The 18,971-nt window shown below is 35.4% G+C and overlaps 2 protein-coding genes across 6 annotated transcripts in view; one reads left to right on the forward strand and one right to left on the reverse strand.

Annotated features, from left to right (window-relative positions):
• The window catches only part of CSRNP3 (cysteine and serine rich nuclear protein 3), a 188,825-nt gene that overhangs the window by 85,622 nt on the left and 84,232 nt on the right, over window positions 1-18,971 (forward strand). For 2 of the 5 annotated variants that reach the window (XM_059052398.2, XM_067026226.1), the window contains exon 1: window positions 9,574-9,826. The exons of 2 other annotated variants lie outside the window; for them this stretch is intronic. The gene's annotated coding sequence lies outside the window, so the exon portion shown is untranslated. Of the gene's footprint in view, window positions 1-9,573; window positions 9,827-11,472; window positions 11,685-18,971 lie in introns of those variants that run through there. One more of the 5 variants, XM_067026225.1, reaches the window with a different exon arrangement.
• LOC131750084 (small ribosomal subunit protein eS4, X isoform-like) lies at window positions 1,741-2,493 on the reverse strand. Its single transcript, XM_059052399.2, has one exon. It carries the CDS (start codon window positions 2,476-2,478, stop codon window positions 1,741-1,743), a length of 738 nt encoding a protein of 245 aa, XP_058908382.1. The 5' UTR covers window positions 2,479-2,493.

Raw genomic sequence — 18,971 nt, forward strand, 5'->3', positions numbered from 1 at the left:
CAACACACTGATTTCATTGGCTATCTGATATTCTACTACATTGATAAATATATATTAAGTATATTTAGGTAATTTAAAGTTTTAATTATTGTGATTTCTTGACATAGCTTTGTATTTAAAAACCTCATTCTTCTTGTCGCCCATTAAACCATCAATTCATTGCTGCCACCTGGTTCCACAGTGACCATAGAATATAGTAAATTAAAGTAAAGGGAAAATGGAATGATGTAGCCATAGGTGTCCTAGGTCAAAGAAATACTGTATAAATAAAATGTAATAAGCCTATGTGGACAACCTTAAAGTCACCTCACTGTGAATGGCTGGGAAACAGTAGCAATATAATGCCCAATTTTGTCTCAGCCATCATAATTGCATGTTTCATAGATAACTATCAGTAATGAAAGAGGCAAAGATCCAAATCTTGCTTTGGCTTCGAAAGAGTAGTAATAGCTGTGGTATCCCCAGTTGTTGGCTAAAGTTATCAGGAGTTACAGTATTCAGATAAAATGTATTTACCGTTCTCTCTATTCTTAATCCCACATAAGAAATTCTTAGAATATCTAGAGTTTAAATGAGACTGTGATCAAAACTTGTTTTTCCTGTTTATTTACAAGGCTAATGGCTTTTCTTCAATGGCATGTTGATGTTCTAAACTAAGACAAGTGTGACTAAGACAAGGTTCTTTAGCGTAACGACCGAATTAAATAACACCACCTTCCAATAAGAAGGGACACATACGCACTATGATCATATGTGTACATAACAATCATATACCAGTATAATAAGGGTGTATAATTTCCTTCCCTCCAGAGAGAACAATTACAGCCAAACATGCTTGGATCATGGTTTCATGTAATAGTGCTCTTTGATAAAACAGACATGAATAATGAATACTAAACAGGAAGCTGACTATATGAACAAGGAAGAAAATGCATGCCTCATTTCAAAGAAGCCAGTCACTAGCATTAATAGCATGCCACGGGATTAAGCTCATTAAAAAATTTGCCTAAAGGAGAAATCTAATTTGTTTCTTGTATTTCTTCATGTCGTATGTTTAATATAAAGCATAGAGGTGGATTTTGTGATCTGGATCATGATTTTAATCTGCATAGAATACTTTAGTATAGTTTCCTTATCTGAGTACCACAATTAAGTTCAGTTGATGGTATTCCAGATTTGAAGTTTGATTGTGGAGTTGCTTTTCTTTCTTTACCTTTAATCAGGCCACTGAGAGAAATTCTGTTCTCTTAAAAGTTAGCTGTGGGGGGCTTCCCTGGTGGCGCAGTGGTGGAGAATCCGCCTGCCGATGCAGGGGACACAGGTTCGTGCCCCGGTCCGGGAAGATCCCACGTGCCACGGAGCGGCTGGGCCCGTGAGCCATGGCCGCTGAGCCTGTGTGTCCAGAGCCTGTGCTCTGCAACAGGAGAGGCCACAACAGTGAGAGGCCCGCATACCACACACACACAAAAAAGTTAGCTGTGATGGAGGGAATTGTTTATCTAGGTAATCAATTTTGTCTATGAGCTCCTCTGCCACGCATTGAGCACTCAGAGGTCAAGAAGGAATCTTTGTGTCCTTAGAACCATGTACTTTTGCCAGGTGCAAGGTAGGCACTCAGTATTCACCACCGAGTGGCTCCATATCTGATATTCCTCTTGTATTTCTTTCTTTCTTTTTTAATGTATTATTATCTTTAATTAAGTACAAAGACTTTCCCAATCATGTCACCTAGAGATCATTTTATCCACTGCTCTGTTTGGCCACCAGTCTCTTGTCTCTCTTCTCAGCAATGGTAAGGCAGATACCCCTTCCCTGGGGAAGAGAGATCCATGGTTTGTTGTTTTTGCCATTAACAAAAATGTTGGAGAGCCAGATGGCGAAGCTGTTGCCATTGGCATCTTTCACACGAACTATATCAAAAGAAACAGAATGTCTTTTCTTTTTGGTGATCACACCAATTCCTCCCAGGTTAGCATCTCCAGTCACCATGCTCAGGTTACCAGTGTCAAATTTGACAAAATCAGTAATCTTGCCAGTCTCCAAATCAATTTGAATGGTGTCATTTACCTTGACAAGGGGATCAGGGTAGCTGATGGTGCAAGCAACATGGGTCACCAGATGAGGGATTCCTTTTGTGCCCACAAAGGTCTTTCTCACTTTGCACAACTTATACTTGGCCTCCTCAGGTGTAATATGATGAATAGCAAAGCAATCCTTGGTGTTACGGATCAGACGAAAATTCTCTCCAGTCTTGTCAATACTGATGACACCCATAAAACCATCAGGGTAGGTTATATCAGTGCGAACCTTGCCATCAATCTTAATGAAACCCTGCATGCAGATCTTCTTTACTTCACCTTCTGTTAAGGCATACTTATGTCTGTTGCTTAGGAAAATGATTAGGGGGAGACATTCCTTCAGCTTGTGGGGACTTGTAGATGGACAAGGAGCAAACACACTAGTCAGTTTATCCAGCATCCAATGCTTTGGAGTTTCCACACAATTCAGGTGCTTCTTGGGACCGCAAGCCACGGCTGCACTAGGCACGAAAAGAGTTTCTCTTATATTTCTATCCTTGGTTACTGGTATCATCATCCATACTGTCTCCCAAATTAAAAATCCTGGATTCAGGGTTCCCCCTCACTCCCACTTAAGTATCTGTTGATTTATTTCCTTAATATCTTTCTTCTCCATCCCCAAGGGCTGCCACTGTTGTCATTCAGAGCTTTATAACTTTTTTCTAGGATATTTCAACTGTCTCATTTGGTCTCCTTTCTTCCAGACCCTCTCTCTAATTCATTCTCCTGAGTTACCTAATAAAACACAGTTGTAGTCAAGCCACTTAAACATCCCCTATAAGTACAAATTGATTCTTAGTTGAACTCCAAACAACCCAGCATTACAAATGCACAATCCCATATCAAGATCAAATAACGTTACCATTTTCACAGTGAAATTTTTAGTTTCTTTCACATATACATTAGTCATACCTCAGAATCTGTGTATATTATAGCTCTTCTTCCCAGAATACTCTTTTCCTTTTCCACAAAAGAAATCCTACTCATCCCTTAAGATTTATTTTCCATGTCACCTCCTCTATGAAACCCACTGTGACTGCCTTAAGTAACATGATACCAGTAGAGCCACACTGCATTAAAACTGTACTACCTGGATTTGGATACTGACTCTGTCACCTTGGCAAGTCACTTAACCAGTCTATGCCTTAGTTGTCTCATCAATGAAGTGGAGATGGTAAAAGTAATTACCTCATAGGCTTGTTGCAATGGTTATGTGAATCAATTAGTACATGTAAAGTGAAACACTTCAGTCTTGGTTAAGTGTTTGATAACTGTTAGCTATTTTTATGTAGTTTATTCACTCCTGTCTTTATGTTCTTATATAATTTTTAGTTAGAGAATGTATCCCATTATGCTGTATCTATCTCTTTATATAGGTCCCTACCTCTAGATGGAAAGCCACTTAGCTTGAAGACTGTGACTTATTCATCTCTTTAACCTGTCAGAGCACCAAACTAGATTCTGAGCATAGTATTCAGTGAATGTAAAATGAATAAATGTGTGAGTGAATGAATGAATGAACAAACTCAGGTAAATAATATGCCAAAACTGTTTGTGTATGTGTCTGTTACACAAATCGAAGTAGATTCAATCTATTAGCCAAGTATCTATAGACTTGTATTGGTTAAATAAAATATAGGAAACTCTTTCTTGTGCCTTGGACCCCAAAGCAGTATCATAGACCTTTTAGTTATGATGTAACCTTCCCATTGACATGGAAAAGCCACTGGTCCTGTTAAATTATTATTATTTTTTCTTTTTTACCTGCTCAGTTCACGTTTGCTTTTGCATATGCTGTTTGACTCCATATTTTTGGTCCCAGGTTAGACATCTAATTCATTAATAAGAAGAAATCATTATAATCAACTCAGATGGTCACTAAGAAATAAATGTATCCTTTGTGTTCTCAGAGAGGAGGTTTGCTTCATTTACTCTTTTCTCTTGATATATGCTATTTTCTAATGCCTTTGTGGTGATAAAGAGAATGAAGGTGGGGGAAAACTAGATACTTTCTTCTCTGGGTCACTTTGCATAAAGACTTCTTTACAGCCACGTTCAGATGATTTATGTACATATTGTATATGCAGCAGCAGCAGTTATAGAGCTATTCCTACCATTTAACCTGCATCATTCTGAGTGGCTGTTCACTGGCTGCTTAACTTAACATCTGCTACTTTGGTAGTCTAATATCCAGATAGAATGAAGAATCAGAAAAATGAAACTCCAATAGGCTTGTTTACTTCGATAGGTAATGGTGTGTGGTTTTGCGGGGTGGGGTGTGTTTTGTCTTAGTTTGCATTATCCAAAATTATCTATTTTTTAAAACTTTGCAGAATAAGACATGTTTGTCTTTTCCCAACTTAGGAATCAGACAGCAGAAAGAAATATAAATGGTCTCCTCTATGTACTCTATTTAAGGAAGGTCTTGTTGTTTTATAGTCTTTTGCAGCTTCCCAAACACAACATTAACAATATTTGATATTAACACATTTTCACAATATTTGAAAGTAGACAAACTGAGGCCAATACAAATCAAATTACCCGTACAATTACTAAATCTGTCTAACTAAACTAGTTAAATGCTCTCTAGTTGTCATATATAATTGCTAACTGAATCATAAAACCATTGACTTTTAAGGCTATAAATGAGATCAGAGCTTAGCTTATCCAACCAATATAAAATTCCTTCTTTCTTTTTGATGAATTCCTTTCTCCTCATTCCTCAATTGTCACCTTTAGTTCAGGCTTTCATCAAATCTTCTTAACTCCTCTTCCTCAGCCTCTGTGCTGCCTTGGTGCTCTATGAGTCTAGACACGCCTCAACTGCCAAAGTTGCTTTCTTTATTCATCACTTTGACTATACCGCTTTTCCTATGCCTTGGTCACTTCCCAACATCTCATATGTTGCAAAAATCTCCTCACTTTAAGCTTCATTGCACTCCAAGAAGGGGCACCAGACTTCCTTTTCTCCTTCAACTTCCTAACACATGCCTAAATCTCCTGTCACCCAAAAAACTTCCTCAAAGTCCTCTCATTGTAGTTAGTAAAGCTCTTGCCCCTGTTTCTGGGCTTTTCCCAAAGTACCATTACTGGGCATTCCCTTTTCTCCTGGCTAGTGAGGCAGTCTCTTCCCTATTAGTTCAGAGACCCCATTCCTGCAATACAATCTTCTTAGATAAATCAGTCCTTATGTGCTTTGAACACACCTGAATTTTTAATTATTATTATTATTTTTTGCTTCTTTCTCTGCCCTCCTAAGTTGTGTTTTCTTTTAATGCATCCATTAAATTCATCCATTTCACTGAATATTTGTATCAGACAGTCCTTTCATGTACTTTTAGGTTTATTATGTTGCCTCTGTCATACACATGTAAATAGGTTCCAGTTATCAATTGCTGAGTAACTACCACAACACTTAGTGTCTAAAACAGCAACCATTTTGTTACATCTTTATGAATTCTGTAGGACAAGAACTTGAGAAAAACTCAGCTCAGCGATTCTCCACATAGTGACAACTAGGATCACTTCATGATATCCGTTTGGTGGATGGGTAGGTTTGGAGGGTCCAAGATGGCTTTACATACATGTTAGGCATCAGGAATGGCTAGAACCCTGGGCTCGGTTTGGACTGTTTGAACAAAGTGCTTATATGTGTCTTCTCCAAGGCAGTCTTAGGGTAATTAATCCTCTTACATGGCAGCTCAAGGCTCCTGGAAGACTCAAGAGGCTCCAGGAGGCCCAAGTAGAAGCTTTTAAGTTTCTTAGGACCTAACCTTGGAATATCTAAAACATCACCTCTGCAGCCTATACTGGATTAAGCAAATCATTAAGACTAGCTTAGAGTAAAGGCAAGTGAAATTAGATTCAACCTCTTGATGAGAAGGATAGCATAGGAACATGTAGCCATTATATATAATATATAGATATAGAGATAGAGATTAGATATATAGATATGACATTTGATAAATGACTTTAATTAAAGTAATGGTTTTCTTATTTCAGGAAACAATATTGAAAAGAAATTGTATTGATTGTACCTATAATGCATGTTGTCAACAAAATATTCAAACTTTAGAAAACATTATCTCTACTTTACCACCCTCCCGTAACTTGCTCAGCACTTTTTTTTTTTTTTTAACCTAGATAGACTACAATCTTCTTGGGTGCAGTGTATATTTCATTTTTATATCCCTAGCAACTGTCTCAGAGCTTGGTACACAGTAAACTCTCAATAAATGTTTGCTGAATTAAAATGAATTACTCTTGGATTTTGAGGCTGACATGGCCAACTTAATGACTTCTCTGAACATACCGTAAAGAAGAATAAAGGTAGCAAGAAAATCCAGCCTTATCAACGGTAAATCCAACAGGAGGTACTGATATATATATATTAATATATATATTATATATATTAATATGCATATACCAACTAATACAGTTCTAGAAAACACAGGTGATGGTATATTAATCTTTTCCATCTTCCTTCATGCAGTAGAAATTTCAAGAGACCATCCATTTAGCATGTCTATGCCCAAATTACTGCAGGAGCTGGATAGCAAACATTCTGGATTACTTCTGACAAGCTTTAGTCATTTTGGAGAAAAGGGGGGCAAACAAAATGATTCTATTATTCCTCTTTGTCATTAGAGAAAAGCCAAGCTACTAAGAGTCAATAATAAGAATTGATATATCTTTTTGAATTTGCAGCTTTTAATATACAAAGTAAATTAAAACGTCCTTTTAATCTTGGATGGAATTTCCTTCTTTAAGCTGTGATCTTGTGTTTCTCTGTTAATTTCAAATTTAGAGAACTCTTGGCTGATGAAAGTGTTGTATAAGCAGAGGCACTGTTGTTCATTGTGTAATGTGAGAATCAGAAATTCTGCTGCAATTCTCTTGTCATGTCGCTGACAGAGTTCCAGAATTTTGATTGGAAGAATGGGTATATTTTATAATTTGTTTTAATCCTGAGGCAATTTTATGAGATTTGTTTCAAATTACTTACTAAATTCATTTCTATTTTTTGTGTGTATGTATTAGGAAAAAACTGCCTCTTGTTTCCAAAAGTCCTATCTACTTATTATACTTGTTTGTCTTGGCTATTAGGATAATGCATTTAAAAATTCTTTTAAATAATCACTAGAATTTTACATCATTTTTTCTCACTTTACTAATATTAGTGGAAAATGCTTGAATAAAACCAATTTAGGGAACTGAAGTATAAAAATATTGTTATATATTTCCATGACATGCTATCTCAAAATTTTTATGTTCCTGTTTTGCAGACTTGACAAATAAGGCATAAGATGATAGAATAACTCACCAAGGTCATTTAAGATAATAGTAGACCTGGGAAGCTTATTACTGTTTCATGATCATTTTGTCTCTTTCTAGGTCTTTCCAACTCTGTTGTCCACCTTTAAATACCTTTTTCAACATTAATGAATTTAATAAGCTTTTACATTTAATACATTGTTTACAGACTATAGTCTTTCCATTGGAGACATTATTTTACTAATTTGTTTTAATTGCTAGATATTTCTATATCCCTTGTATTTATTTATAGTTCTTTCTTACTGTAAATTATTTCTTTACATACATTGATAGAAAATTCACATATATGGGTTTTTATTTCTAATTTCACACCCATTGCCCCTCCCTATCCCAAGAATTTGGAAGTAACAGTTTTCTACTGATTCTTTCCTTCCATTTGGCAACCATTTTATTTCACTGTTTTTGAAGTGATGCAGTAAGAGAAAAATGGCTGCCTTTTGTTTATTTCCTTGTACATTAACATGATGACATCATCAAAGATATTAGCTAGAATGTACATATCTTTAAGAACCCAGAGGTACACTATAAGCCAGAAACACTCTGTTATCCTTTTCCTCTTAATGCCCCAAGGTTTTGCAGCTTTAGCGTAGCTCTTGTGTGCAGGGGGAAAAAGGAACTTGAGCATTTTGGAACAAATGCATTAAAATGGTGGCATTTAAAACATATCTGAATATTGCTTTCAATGTTAAGAAAAATCCATGAAAAGGCATTTATTTAAGTCATGAAACATTCTAAATCAATGCTACCACTACAAAAAATATTATAAAGAATGATGCTAAATCATTGTGTTTAGAGACTGGCTAAAATATTTAGCCACATGTGCCTATTCTGGCTTTAAATTATTTTTAAAAATTTCCATTGACACAAAAAAATTTGTTACAATTATTTCCAAAAAATAACTTCTCATTAATGGAAGGTTTAAGCAAGTATATAGATTTACTATTTTTAAGATTATTGTATTACTTAAAACAGTATTAAAATGTACTATATAACTGTACAGAAAATTTATTTTCTGATCTTCATTTATGATGCTTCTGACTTTTCTTTCTGTGCTCTTTGTTGTACATTGCATGTACTTGTCATAGGATTTCCATCAAGATTAACAAGCAACAAGCTTTCAGTTACAAATTCAATTTAGATTATTAAAGAGATAAGTTTATTTTTTTCGTCAACTTCCAATTGTTAAATAGCTTTTTCATTTGGAAAACACAATCCATTTTCAAATTTTGAGAAATAATTTTAGGTAATTATTTTAAAATGTATTTCAGAAAGATAATCTGACTATACCTATGTGTGTGTATGTATTAATTCAAAATTTATATAGCAGAAAATTCCTGTAAATGTTGAGTAGTCAGCTCTGAAACTACTTGTTAACACTGAAATCAGATAAGGTAAGCCATATGCTTTATTGAGGTAAGCGGTCTAAAATAAGTTACTGAGATTTTAAGAATTAATATGAACCATATGTCCTTTAGATCTTTAAATTGAAATCTTCATTGTTCTTTTAAGTCAGCTGTTCTAGGGATGTGTCATCTTTTGAGAAGATAAATTAATCATCTACCTCACTTATATACATCAATAAAAGAGACTCACCCTCTCATCTACTTTATCAAAAATAATTAGAACATCTATATTTTTATTCATATGTTGTATCTTATTTTTATTCATATATTGTATCTATTAGTGATTGAGATTTTCACTGAGGAGATTTTTAGGGAAACAGCCACTTATCCTTTTAGAAAGCAACCTCCTCCAATAAAAAGAAACACCAGCATTCTAAAGGTTAAAACATACTGTCAAATCATTCAGTTAAGAAAGGCTGTTTAATAACATTTGTACAACAGTACTTTCAGAAAGCAGAAGGTAGGAAATAGCTCTTTGCTAGTTCCCCTTCCTTAAATTATTATCCAGCCTCTTATTAAAATAAAATCTAGTGAACTTCTTTTGAATGTCTGCTCAAACGCTTTCTATAATAAAAAAAAAAATCTTGTGAAGGGATTTCCATAAGTTGTGCTGCATTAATGACTTAGAGCAGCTTCCTAATCTGTTATTCCTTCCTCCTAGCAGACCTCAGCTGATAAAAATATCCATACACACAGTGAAGTCAGTGGCATGCCTGGCTTTCTCAGACAAAACTCCCATGTGATCACATATAGGCAGCCTCAGTGAGGCTGATGCCGTGCAGCAAGCAGTAGGTAATGAGTCTTTGTGCAGAGTGAAGCTCTTGTCGCTGAACAATAAAGCATACGGTACCAGCAATAAAACACAGGGCTGGCAAATTTCAGAAGATTCCACTGAACCAGGAAAAACAGTGCCTTCGGTGATGCTGACACACATTATAAAATGATAATCAATTTATTTTGGATTCTAATGAATAAAGAGTGCAAGGACTAAGACTACAGCTATTTGAACAGGTCAGTGATTTTATAAATTACTCCAACACTTCCTTGTGTTTGATTGGATTTAAATTAGGATGGTCTGATGTGTGTTTTGCCTTAAACAAAAACTTTGCAAGATATTTACAGTGTGTAATATGAAGGATGCACTTGAATTGACCCAATTCAATTAAATGGCTGATGTAGTCAGATGTGATAAACGTTTATATGATTATAGTAAACTGAAAAGTTATTTATTCTATTTAAAAATTTATGGGTTAAAAATCATTCAATAATTTCTAATCTTCTATGATTCAGAAAGAACATAAAGCAGAATACTACTAACAAATAGCTCAAATAAAAAGCTTCACAGTAATTTTTCTGGTATTAAAAAATCCTGTATTGCAATAGTTTGTGTCTTATGATTTGGATGATATATACTTCAAAATTTATTGATGTCTTTCAGTGTACTGCAAGAGGTTTAGTATATTTAATTATTTAAATAAAAAATTTTTAAACCAAGAAAATTTTGAAATGTTAATAATGCTATCTCCCAGGACAATGCATTTTATATTTAACTATAATATAGTATATATCTATAGTCATCTGCTGTGTGCCTTTTATTTTGCATGTTATATTTCTTTTGATAGATGGAAAATATTATTGCATTAAACCTTTTATTTCGTAAATATTCACTCATTAGTGGAGAAAACAAATTAGCTTAATTTTAAAAAGAAGAATTGATTAATTATGTGATGATGCATATTTCCATTGACTCACCATTTAGAAAAGAAGAATATGTGCCTTCATGGGTATTTATAAAAATATGTACACACATGACCTTCTGTATCTAGAAAATAACCACTTCTTAGGTTTATGAGCAAGAGAGTTTATGTTTTAAATAGAGAGATTGCTGCATGTAGGAAGACAAGGAAGAAATAACTCTAGCAAATAATAGCACAACACTGAACATCTCTGTCAAAGACAGACAATCATTACTGCTGCATGAATCTTTACATTAAAACATATAGTTTAACTTTGCTCTGCATTTTTACTGCTGCATTGTTTTAAAGGCATCGTGGGACCTAAATTCTTTACAATTAATTTCTTGGACACCATTTAGGATGATCTTCTCTAAGGCACTGGGGTACATTTAACATTTTATAGAATTACTGGTGACTTCATGTATTTGTATAGTGACTCAAATAACTGTATGTCTGTAAGATGCTGTTTAAACCACAACAAAAAGAAATACCCTATGTCCCTGATTATGCGTGTACTATGTATTCCAAGGGGAAAAAAATAGCTATGTTTCAAAAACAAGAGAAGTTAATGAAAAATTTAAATTGGCCTTCCACATGTATTTAAATGAAGTATTTGACTATTTGAGTTTCCTTGGTTACCACTGTCGCTGCTGACAGCTTCTTTTGGGTGGGGAGGGGGGAAAGCAGCACTCCAAAACAAAGAGTTAAAAAACACTTATCCATTAATAGACGCGGGGGTGGGTGGGGAGGCGGGAGGGTGTGATGCGGACAGCCCGGCGCAGTTGGTGCCCACTCCCCATCGCGTATTCCAGCTCTTGGGCGATTCAGGTATTCTGGCAGAACCGCAGTTCCACAATTCCTTACCCAGCATTCCGTTTCAGCTGCTGGAGGGCTGCCTGAGCCTTATGCAAATGAAACCAGCTCCGAGGCTTTGACTGCAGAAGCGAGAGGAGGGGGGCAGAAGGGAGTTCAGAGGTCACAGGGCTGGTGGAAAGCTGGATCAGTTGCCGGAAAAAAAAATGCACTGGGCTCCTCTGCAGCAGTGTTTTGCAGCAGTTACATGAAGTGTGCTTTATTTCTCAGAGTGAAGATCTTAACAGCGTGTGTGCCGTAGTCGTTTAAAGTGCACGCAGGTACGGTGACAGATTGCATGATGTGCCTGATTTTATTTCTATAAAAGACACTGATGAGGATTGGCTATTTTAATTCATTGTGGAAATTGGCAGGGTGTTCTCAATTTTCAGCTTCCCTTAACTAGTTTATTAAATCTTCTTAATGTTGTCTCAGTTTGAAACGTAGGTGTTTTGTTCCAATGGAATAATGTCATGAGAGGAAAAAATTGGTTTGGGGCTTCTAAATAATTCCATTTTGAGGAAAGTTTTTGATTGCAGAGAGGTGTCTGGGTTGAAACATCTAGCTGAATATCAAGACTTTCAACTTTTAGAGGATTTTCACGTTTTAAAGAAATGTATTTTAAATGAGGTATCTGGAACTAAATAATGGAGTTCTTTTGTTCATACCCCACATGATATCATAAGGACAGTTATAATAAGTTATATTTTCATTTCATTTTAAGAGAGGGTTTCAGTTTTGAGATTCTTCTTTCTATATTTAACTGTTAAACATCTTATCAAAGAAATAATTTGTTAGGGGGGGTCACATCCTTTAAATACTTTAATTTTCATAATTGTTATTAATTTTCTTTGGAACTTTTTAGACAATGTTATTTTGAACTCAACATGTTTAACTTCCTATGACTTTTCCTTTCAGTTAAATCTGGTTTGTGAAGTGATCCTCATAAATGTCACAGGCAGGACAAAAGTCTTCTTTTTCCATGCACTAAATTTCACACTTTTGTAAAATGTGTGATCATATCATAGAAAAGTCTGACCTGAACCAAACAAATGTGTACTCACTTTTATTGTTCATATTGCTTTTTTATTTCCAAAGCACATTTTTAACTAAACTCAAAGCATCGTGATCAGACTGTTTATATCGTTAAAATTTTAAAATATATCAATTCAGCAGTTACAATGCTGATGGGAAGCAAATGTTATTTTAATTTGCATCGAGTGTGCATGTGTCTACATTATAGGTTGTACATGTATGAAAATAAATTGGAAAGATGAAGAGGCAAAATAATGTTTAGTCATGAAATAACTGCTTTATGCTTTCATATTTGCATAAGATATTTTTGAGTGAATTTTATGAAGTTTACGTACAAAGAGCTAGTACCTGTTTAGATAAACTTTCTTTTGCATTGAAAAGGGGGCGTTTATTTTATTATAATGATTAAGCCTTGGCCGTTTGGCAACAATATCTTTTATTTTTAAATAGGGGGTGGGGGGGAGCATGGAAGGCAGACCAAAACAGGAGGATGGCAATTTAAAACAGTGATTTAAAACAGTGAAAGACAATTACTTGAAATATTTATGAAATCACTTCATAGTAGTCATCCAGGGCCAGATTCTCACCCTTTATCACTCTATGGGGACATTGTGACATTTATCCAGGATCCCGAGATTAATTTAGGAAAAGAAATTCATATTTTGGTATGAGTTTTTAAAAAACAAATAAACTGCCATTTTCTTCTAAATTCTCTTTTGAAACTTTCAGTAATGACTGAAGCTTAAGGGGTTATATTTTAAATCAATTATTTCCTTTTTATGTTGAATGGAAAATGCTGTCCTCTGTCCTCTGGTCCAAACAATGTATTTGTTTACTTTTGTTTTATACATATGCATATAATTTTTAATGAAATACCTATGTTTACATATATTTATATATGTATATAGTGTTATGCATACTATAAATTATATATATATTTTATGTATACATACATACATATATTTCAAACAGCCAAATAAAATCTTTCTTACGGTCCACCATATTTAATCCAACAATTTTGAAAAGCAAAAACTCTTTATTTCATTTTTAACTCAGGTGGTGTCCATAGTTTATACCTCCCAACCTCTGCGTGTGTTCTAGGCAGGGCACAGGGAGGAGGAGAGAACTGGGTTTAAAATTCATTTAGCTTGTCCAATACTATTAACTTTGTAAATGCAACCGCTACCCGTTAGCACATTCTGAATATAGACATAAAAACAGTGCGGGCAAAGAAGGAGAGCCTGTGAAGATTCTTGCAGAAAACGTGGTAATAGACAAATGTGAAATAAAGAGAATTGTTGTGCTTCCGTGAGCCACGAGAGAGCTATATATGTCCTGCAGCAAATTTATGGCTTTGAATATCCTGGAGAATTTATGTCTCTATGCAAATTCACTCAGAACTTTGAAGTCTTTTTTGCATTCGCTCGAGCCATACTGCTTCCATTCAAATCTCAGCAGCGTGTACCTAGTAAGTTCATGGTCTGGATAGTTGGGTGTATATAGAAAAATGCATTTGTGTATGCGATTCAAATTAAATTTAGAAAGTTAAAGAGTAAATAGAATAATGTAAAAACAAATCATTGAAGGGAGTGCAGTTAGTGTATGAAGAGGTGATGTTACATCAGACTTCAAAGGAATCTTTAAGGATTTTTCAAAAATTAATTTCCTGCTTTCTGATTACCAGTCTGTCTTTGTCATCACTTGAAACTAGAGACCATATTGTAAGCTTGGAAAAGATGTTAGGGCAAACATGTTGTACTCAGTCTAGCAGTATGGAACATAGTCTAAAAGCTACAAATAACTGTTGTCATCTCAAAATTGCACGTGTAGGTTTTAGGTTGTATTATCACTATATGTGTCCTCCTGAACTTCTGGTGCCTATGAAATAGAAAAAAGAAGAAAATAACTTATAACATATAGCAGGAAAATGTTCAAAATAATTGAGTATTCAAAACAATCACATTTCTTCATTTTAACCTGGCATTTTTTAGGAAACAAAACATATGATTGCATTTTTATCACCTATTCTAAAATTTAAATAGAATTGTATCAGTTTTATTGAAGAGTATAAGGATGATAAAATTGCAAAATGATTTTAAAGGTCTTATTTTTATTCCATATTATTAGACACATGGCAACATTTTAGTAATACTTTGTCTAGGACAGTTGGAAAATAATCTGTACTAAATTAACCAATTTTCCAAATAGGTAAAGTTTATGACTTAAATGGCCAGTTTTTTAAAATGTGTTCATTGCTTTCATGGAAGCAAAATGCAGTACATGCCATTCTGCCTTATTGAGCAAAGTGGAAATCCATTTAGGCTTTTCTTCATGGCATAAGAATCATTATTTCCATCGTTACATTGACTTATTGCAAATGATAACACTGTTCCCCAACTGTACAGCAACACTAAATGGTGTTGCTATTATATGCTTTTTGCATATAGTTTTATATGCTTTTTATATACTTTATATGCTTTTTATAAATTTACTTTCTTTTCTCATGTTAATATTTATTTTAATAGTTAACAATTATTCCTTATCTGAGAGTAATTCAAAAATCAAGTTTATGCACTTTATTTTACATTAACTTCTAAATCATTTAGACTTCAGTGCTCAAAGAGAGAGAGATAACATCCCTCTATACTTCTCCTACGTACTGAACTTCTGACACGTACATATGTGTAGTATACTGAGCATAGAAACATAGAAAATAGAATTTGTTTTCATTTTCTTATGTTCAGGATATTGAAAATCATGTTTGAGCTCTAGATAAATGAGAAATTGGTTCTTGTTGCTACAATGAGAATCTGTCATAGTAAACCACCAACAGAAATTTGAAATTACTTTGTCTAATAAGGAAATGAAGAATCTCTAACAGGTATACCAAAGAAAACACACAGACCAATTGTATTGGTGGTGTTTGACTAAAGATTGGTGTCATATACCTATTCTTGCCAATTTCAGGAGTTGTATCTATTTCATTCTTAAATCCTGGGGCTTTGTGATGCACCATCACCATGCTAGTTAGGAAGAGTTGTTACTCAGGCAATCTCTTATCTCCATGAAAGCTTACGAATCTACATATTCATTTAGAAATGCATTTAGTCGTGTGTGTGCGTGTGCGTGTGCGTGTGTGCGTGTGCGTGCATGCACGTACACCTGTGCACACCTAACATTCTCCCCAATCACATACAAGAAAAGTAAGTCAACAGAGCCATCAATCTCCATTTCTTTTAAAATTCACTAGTATAACGCATGTGTAAAGATACACGAGGTGGCTAATACCATAGCAGCTAATAGGTGGTCTCTTACGCTTTGAAGATCTTTGAAAAGCTGAAGGAATATTGCTTCTCATTCTGTAAGAATTAGAATAGTCCAAAATATTGGGGAAAAGCTCCATATTCCGGTCTTTTTTTGCCCATTAATATTTAAAAAGGCCTGAGAACTACTTTAACAAACCTGGGTAACTTTGTTTAATACAATAAAACGTTGTAAACTTAGGGCAATTCATGAACAATTGAAAAACCAGGGAAATATTGTATATTGTTTTCTTGAAAAGTAAGTGCTTTTTTTTTTAAAACATCTTTATTGGAGGATAACTGTTTTACAATAGTGTGTTAGTTTCTCCTTTACAACAAAGTGAATCAGTTATACATGTACATATGTTCCCATATCTCTTCCCTCTTGCGTAAGTAAGTGCTTTTATTATGTAGTTCATTGAGTGTGTGAGTTCAAGCTATATCATGGAGTGTGAAAAGACTGAATAGGACAGTGGTTTGGAGCTTACCTTCATGTTCCAACCCTGGTGTCACTTCTAAGACATGGTCTGCAACTTACAATCCATATGGCCTTGGACAGGGTACTTGAAAACTCTAAGCCTCATCTTCATCTGCAAAGTGGTGATAATTGTCTCTATATCAAAGGGTTTTTATGAAAATGAAATGGCATGATGCATGCCTGGCACAAAATAAGATCATTTTAAATGATAACTAATATTACTATTTTTCATCCCACAGGAGTTGATTCCCTGGTGCTGATAAGACAAGTTCAACTTAAGCCTATAGTTACAGATAATCTTGATAAAACATCTTAGACTTCAATGGATGAGGAAAAGATGTGTTTTCCAAAGATAGAAACCCACTAAGAGTTTATTGGAGGTCATACCTAGGAAGTACTAAGCAGCTGATATCTTATATTCAGATGGGACAAGCAAAGAAGACAGTCACCAAATTCAAACTATATGTGGCTTCATAGATAGCTTAAATCTTACCAACAGAAGCATCGTAACCACCAAATCCTCACATAGGATGTAGTAATATACGCATTTCTGAGCTCTCTTGTTTTATATCATTTGTTGCTTTAAAGTGTTTCATCTTTGGGCCTTTGCCAACTATTTTTTCTTTTCCATGTTGACTTTGTACAATTAAGGCATTAGTTGTTCATTCTGCTCACCGCAGTTCCTGTCTCATCCATAGACTATGGACCTTTCAATTACAGAGGGAGCCTGGCTCATGTTAGGCGCCCAAGAAACATTTGCTGAGCCAATGCTGTTGTGGAGCATATGAGTCCAGTTCTACCTCATGACTTAAAAGTGCTCATTTGTTTGAATCATGAAACGATCTCTCTTCATGGACTTACTGCTATTTTAAACTTCCTGTGTACCAGAATGATGTCTAGAAATATGGCATCAATTGATTTAGTCACAAGGTTTTTCACAAGAAATTTAGAAAGTATATCTGCATTTTTTTACTTAAAAATTATTTTAATAGTAGCATACCTAGAAGGGCTCTGTGATAACTATACATTGGTAGCAAGTGTCAGATACATTGGTTGGGGGGGAATATCATGACTCTGCTTTAGTGAAACTTGTTTGATTGATGAAACTTTTCTAAATAGTGGGTTTCCAAGTTTTAAAAGATTGTATGAGCTTGGTGTGATTTATTTCTGTTGTGAACCAGTTTTAATTTATGCCAGTAGAACCTTCACTGAGACTTGAAAATCCAAGTATTTAATCTTACTCTCTAAATTATTTTTACTAATTGCTGCTTAATATGATGTCAGCTGCAGGTTGAATAACTATTGTTCTCTGCCTCAGCTAGTAGAAATCTGTATCTTGCCTAAGGTAGTAATCATTTTAAAGAACATCCAAAGTACTTTCTTCTACTTACTCTAATTTTTAAAATCTTCTTTATTTTTTTGCACAGTGTCTTTGGCAGGATCCCAGTGCTTGGATGGGTATAGTCCTAAAGCTTGACCATATTTTATTCTGATGTCCATTTTAGAGTGCTTTATGAGGGAAGTGTTTTTAAAGATCCTTTCACTTCAGACTATTCTAATGATTCTTCTGAAGGAAAAGGATGTCATATTCTTACATACCTTTTTTTTTTTTTTTTTTTTTTTTTTTTTGCGGTACGCGGGCCTCTCACCGTCGCGGCCCCTCCCTTCGCGGAGCACAGGCTCCGGACGCGCAGGCTCAGCGGCCATGGCTCACGGGCACAGCCGCTCCATGGCACGTGGGATCTTCCTGGACCGGGGCACGAACCCCTGTCCCCTGCATCGGCAGGCGGACTCTCAACCACTGCGCCACCAGGGAAGCCCCTTACATACCTTTTGAGCTACACTGACTACTTTATTATTCAGTCAGAAACTTTTTTTTTTTTTTTTTTGCGGTATGCGGGCCTCTCACTGTTGTGGCCTCTCCCGTTGCGGAGCACAGGCTCCGGACGCGCAGGCTCAGCGGCCATGGCTCACGGGCCCAGCCGCTCCGCGGCATGTGGGATCTTCCTGGACCGGGGCACGAACCTGCGTTCCCCTGCATCAGCAGGCAGACTCTCAACCACTGCGCCACCAGGGAAGCCCAGAAACTTTCTAAAAGACTGAAGAGAAACTTCTTAAGTGCTAAGGAGAAAAAAATACGTTATCTTCCAGTGCTGCGGTAATAATTCTAAATTCTTCCATGTCTGTGTGGTCTTTTTTTCCCCTTAATGTGGTAAGTCTTGCAAATCATCCAAGAAATTAGGCTAAGTACTCCTCTTTAGTCTTAATAGCAAGCACATCAAATAAATTTTTCACTGGTACTTTCGTCGTTGGGGTAGGAAAAATAGGCTGACAACAGACACTTGATCAATTTTCAACAGTTTTAAAAGCCTTATCATGTTCTTGGTTGGGTCTCTGTGCTCTTGCTAACTGAAAACACGACCTGAAAGTTAACGTTGGGGAAGGACTTTTGGCTTTCAGTTCACATGTATTCTGCTATATCATGTTGACAAATAACAAGTAATGAACAGTGTTTAGGGTTAAGAGGCATTAAAAACCAACTTCTGGGTATCTTATATGGATACTAATCCCAATGATAGGTATATAGAAAGCTTCTTGGGGTCTCCCCAGCCAGACATTCATAAAGAACCCCTTTACCATTAGTAAGTGGAGTAGCCTTCCATCCCTTTATCAGCAGGGCATAAATCAATTTAGCCATTGCAGTTTGCACACAGTGAGGGAAGAGGTGTGGACAGTTAGAGGCATCTGACTTT

This window comes from Kogia breviceps, chromosome 2, assembly GCF_026419965.1.
Source record: "Kogia breviceps isolate mKogBre1 chromosome 2, mKogBre1 haplotype 1, whole genome shotgun sequence".
Classification (NCBI taxonomy): Eukaryota; Metazoa; Chordata; class Mammalia; order Artiodactyla; family Physeteridae; genus Kogia; species Kogia breviceps.

What these genes read in the sequence shown, in the direction of transcription:
- LOC131750084 (XM_059052399.2), bottom strand. Translation starts at nt 2,478, where the DNA reads ATGCTGGATAAACTGACTAGTGTGTTTGCTCCTTGTCCATCTACAAGT.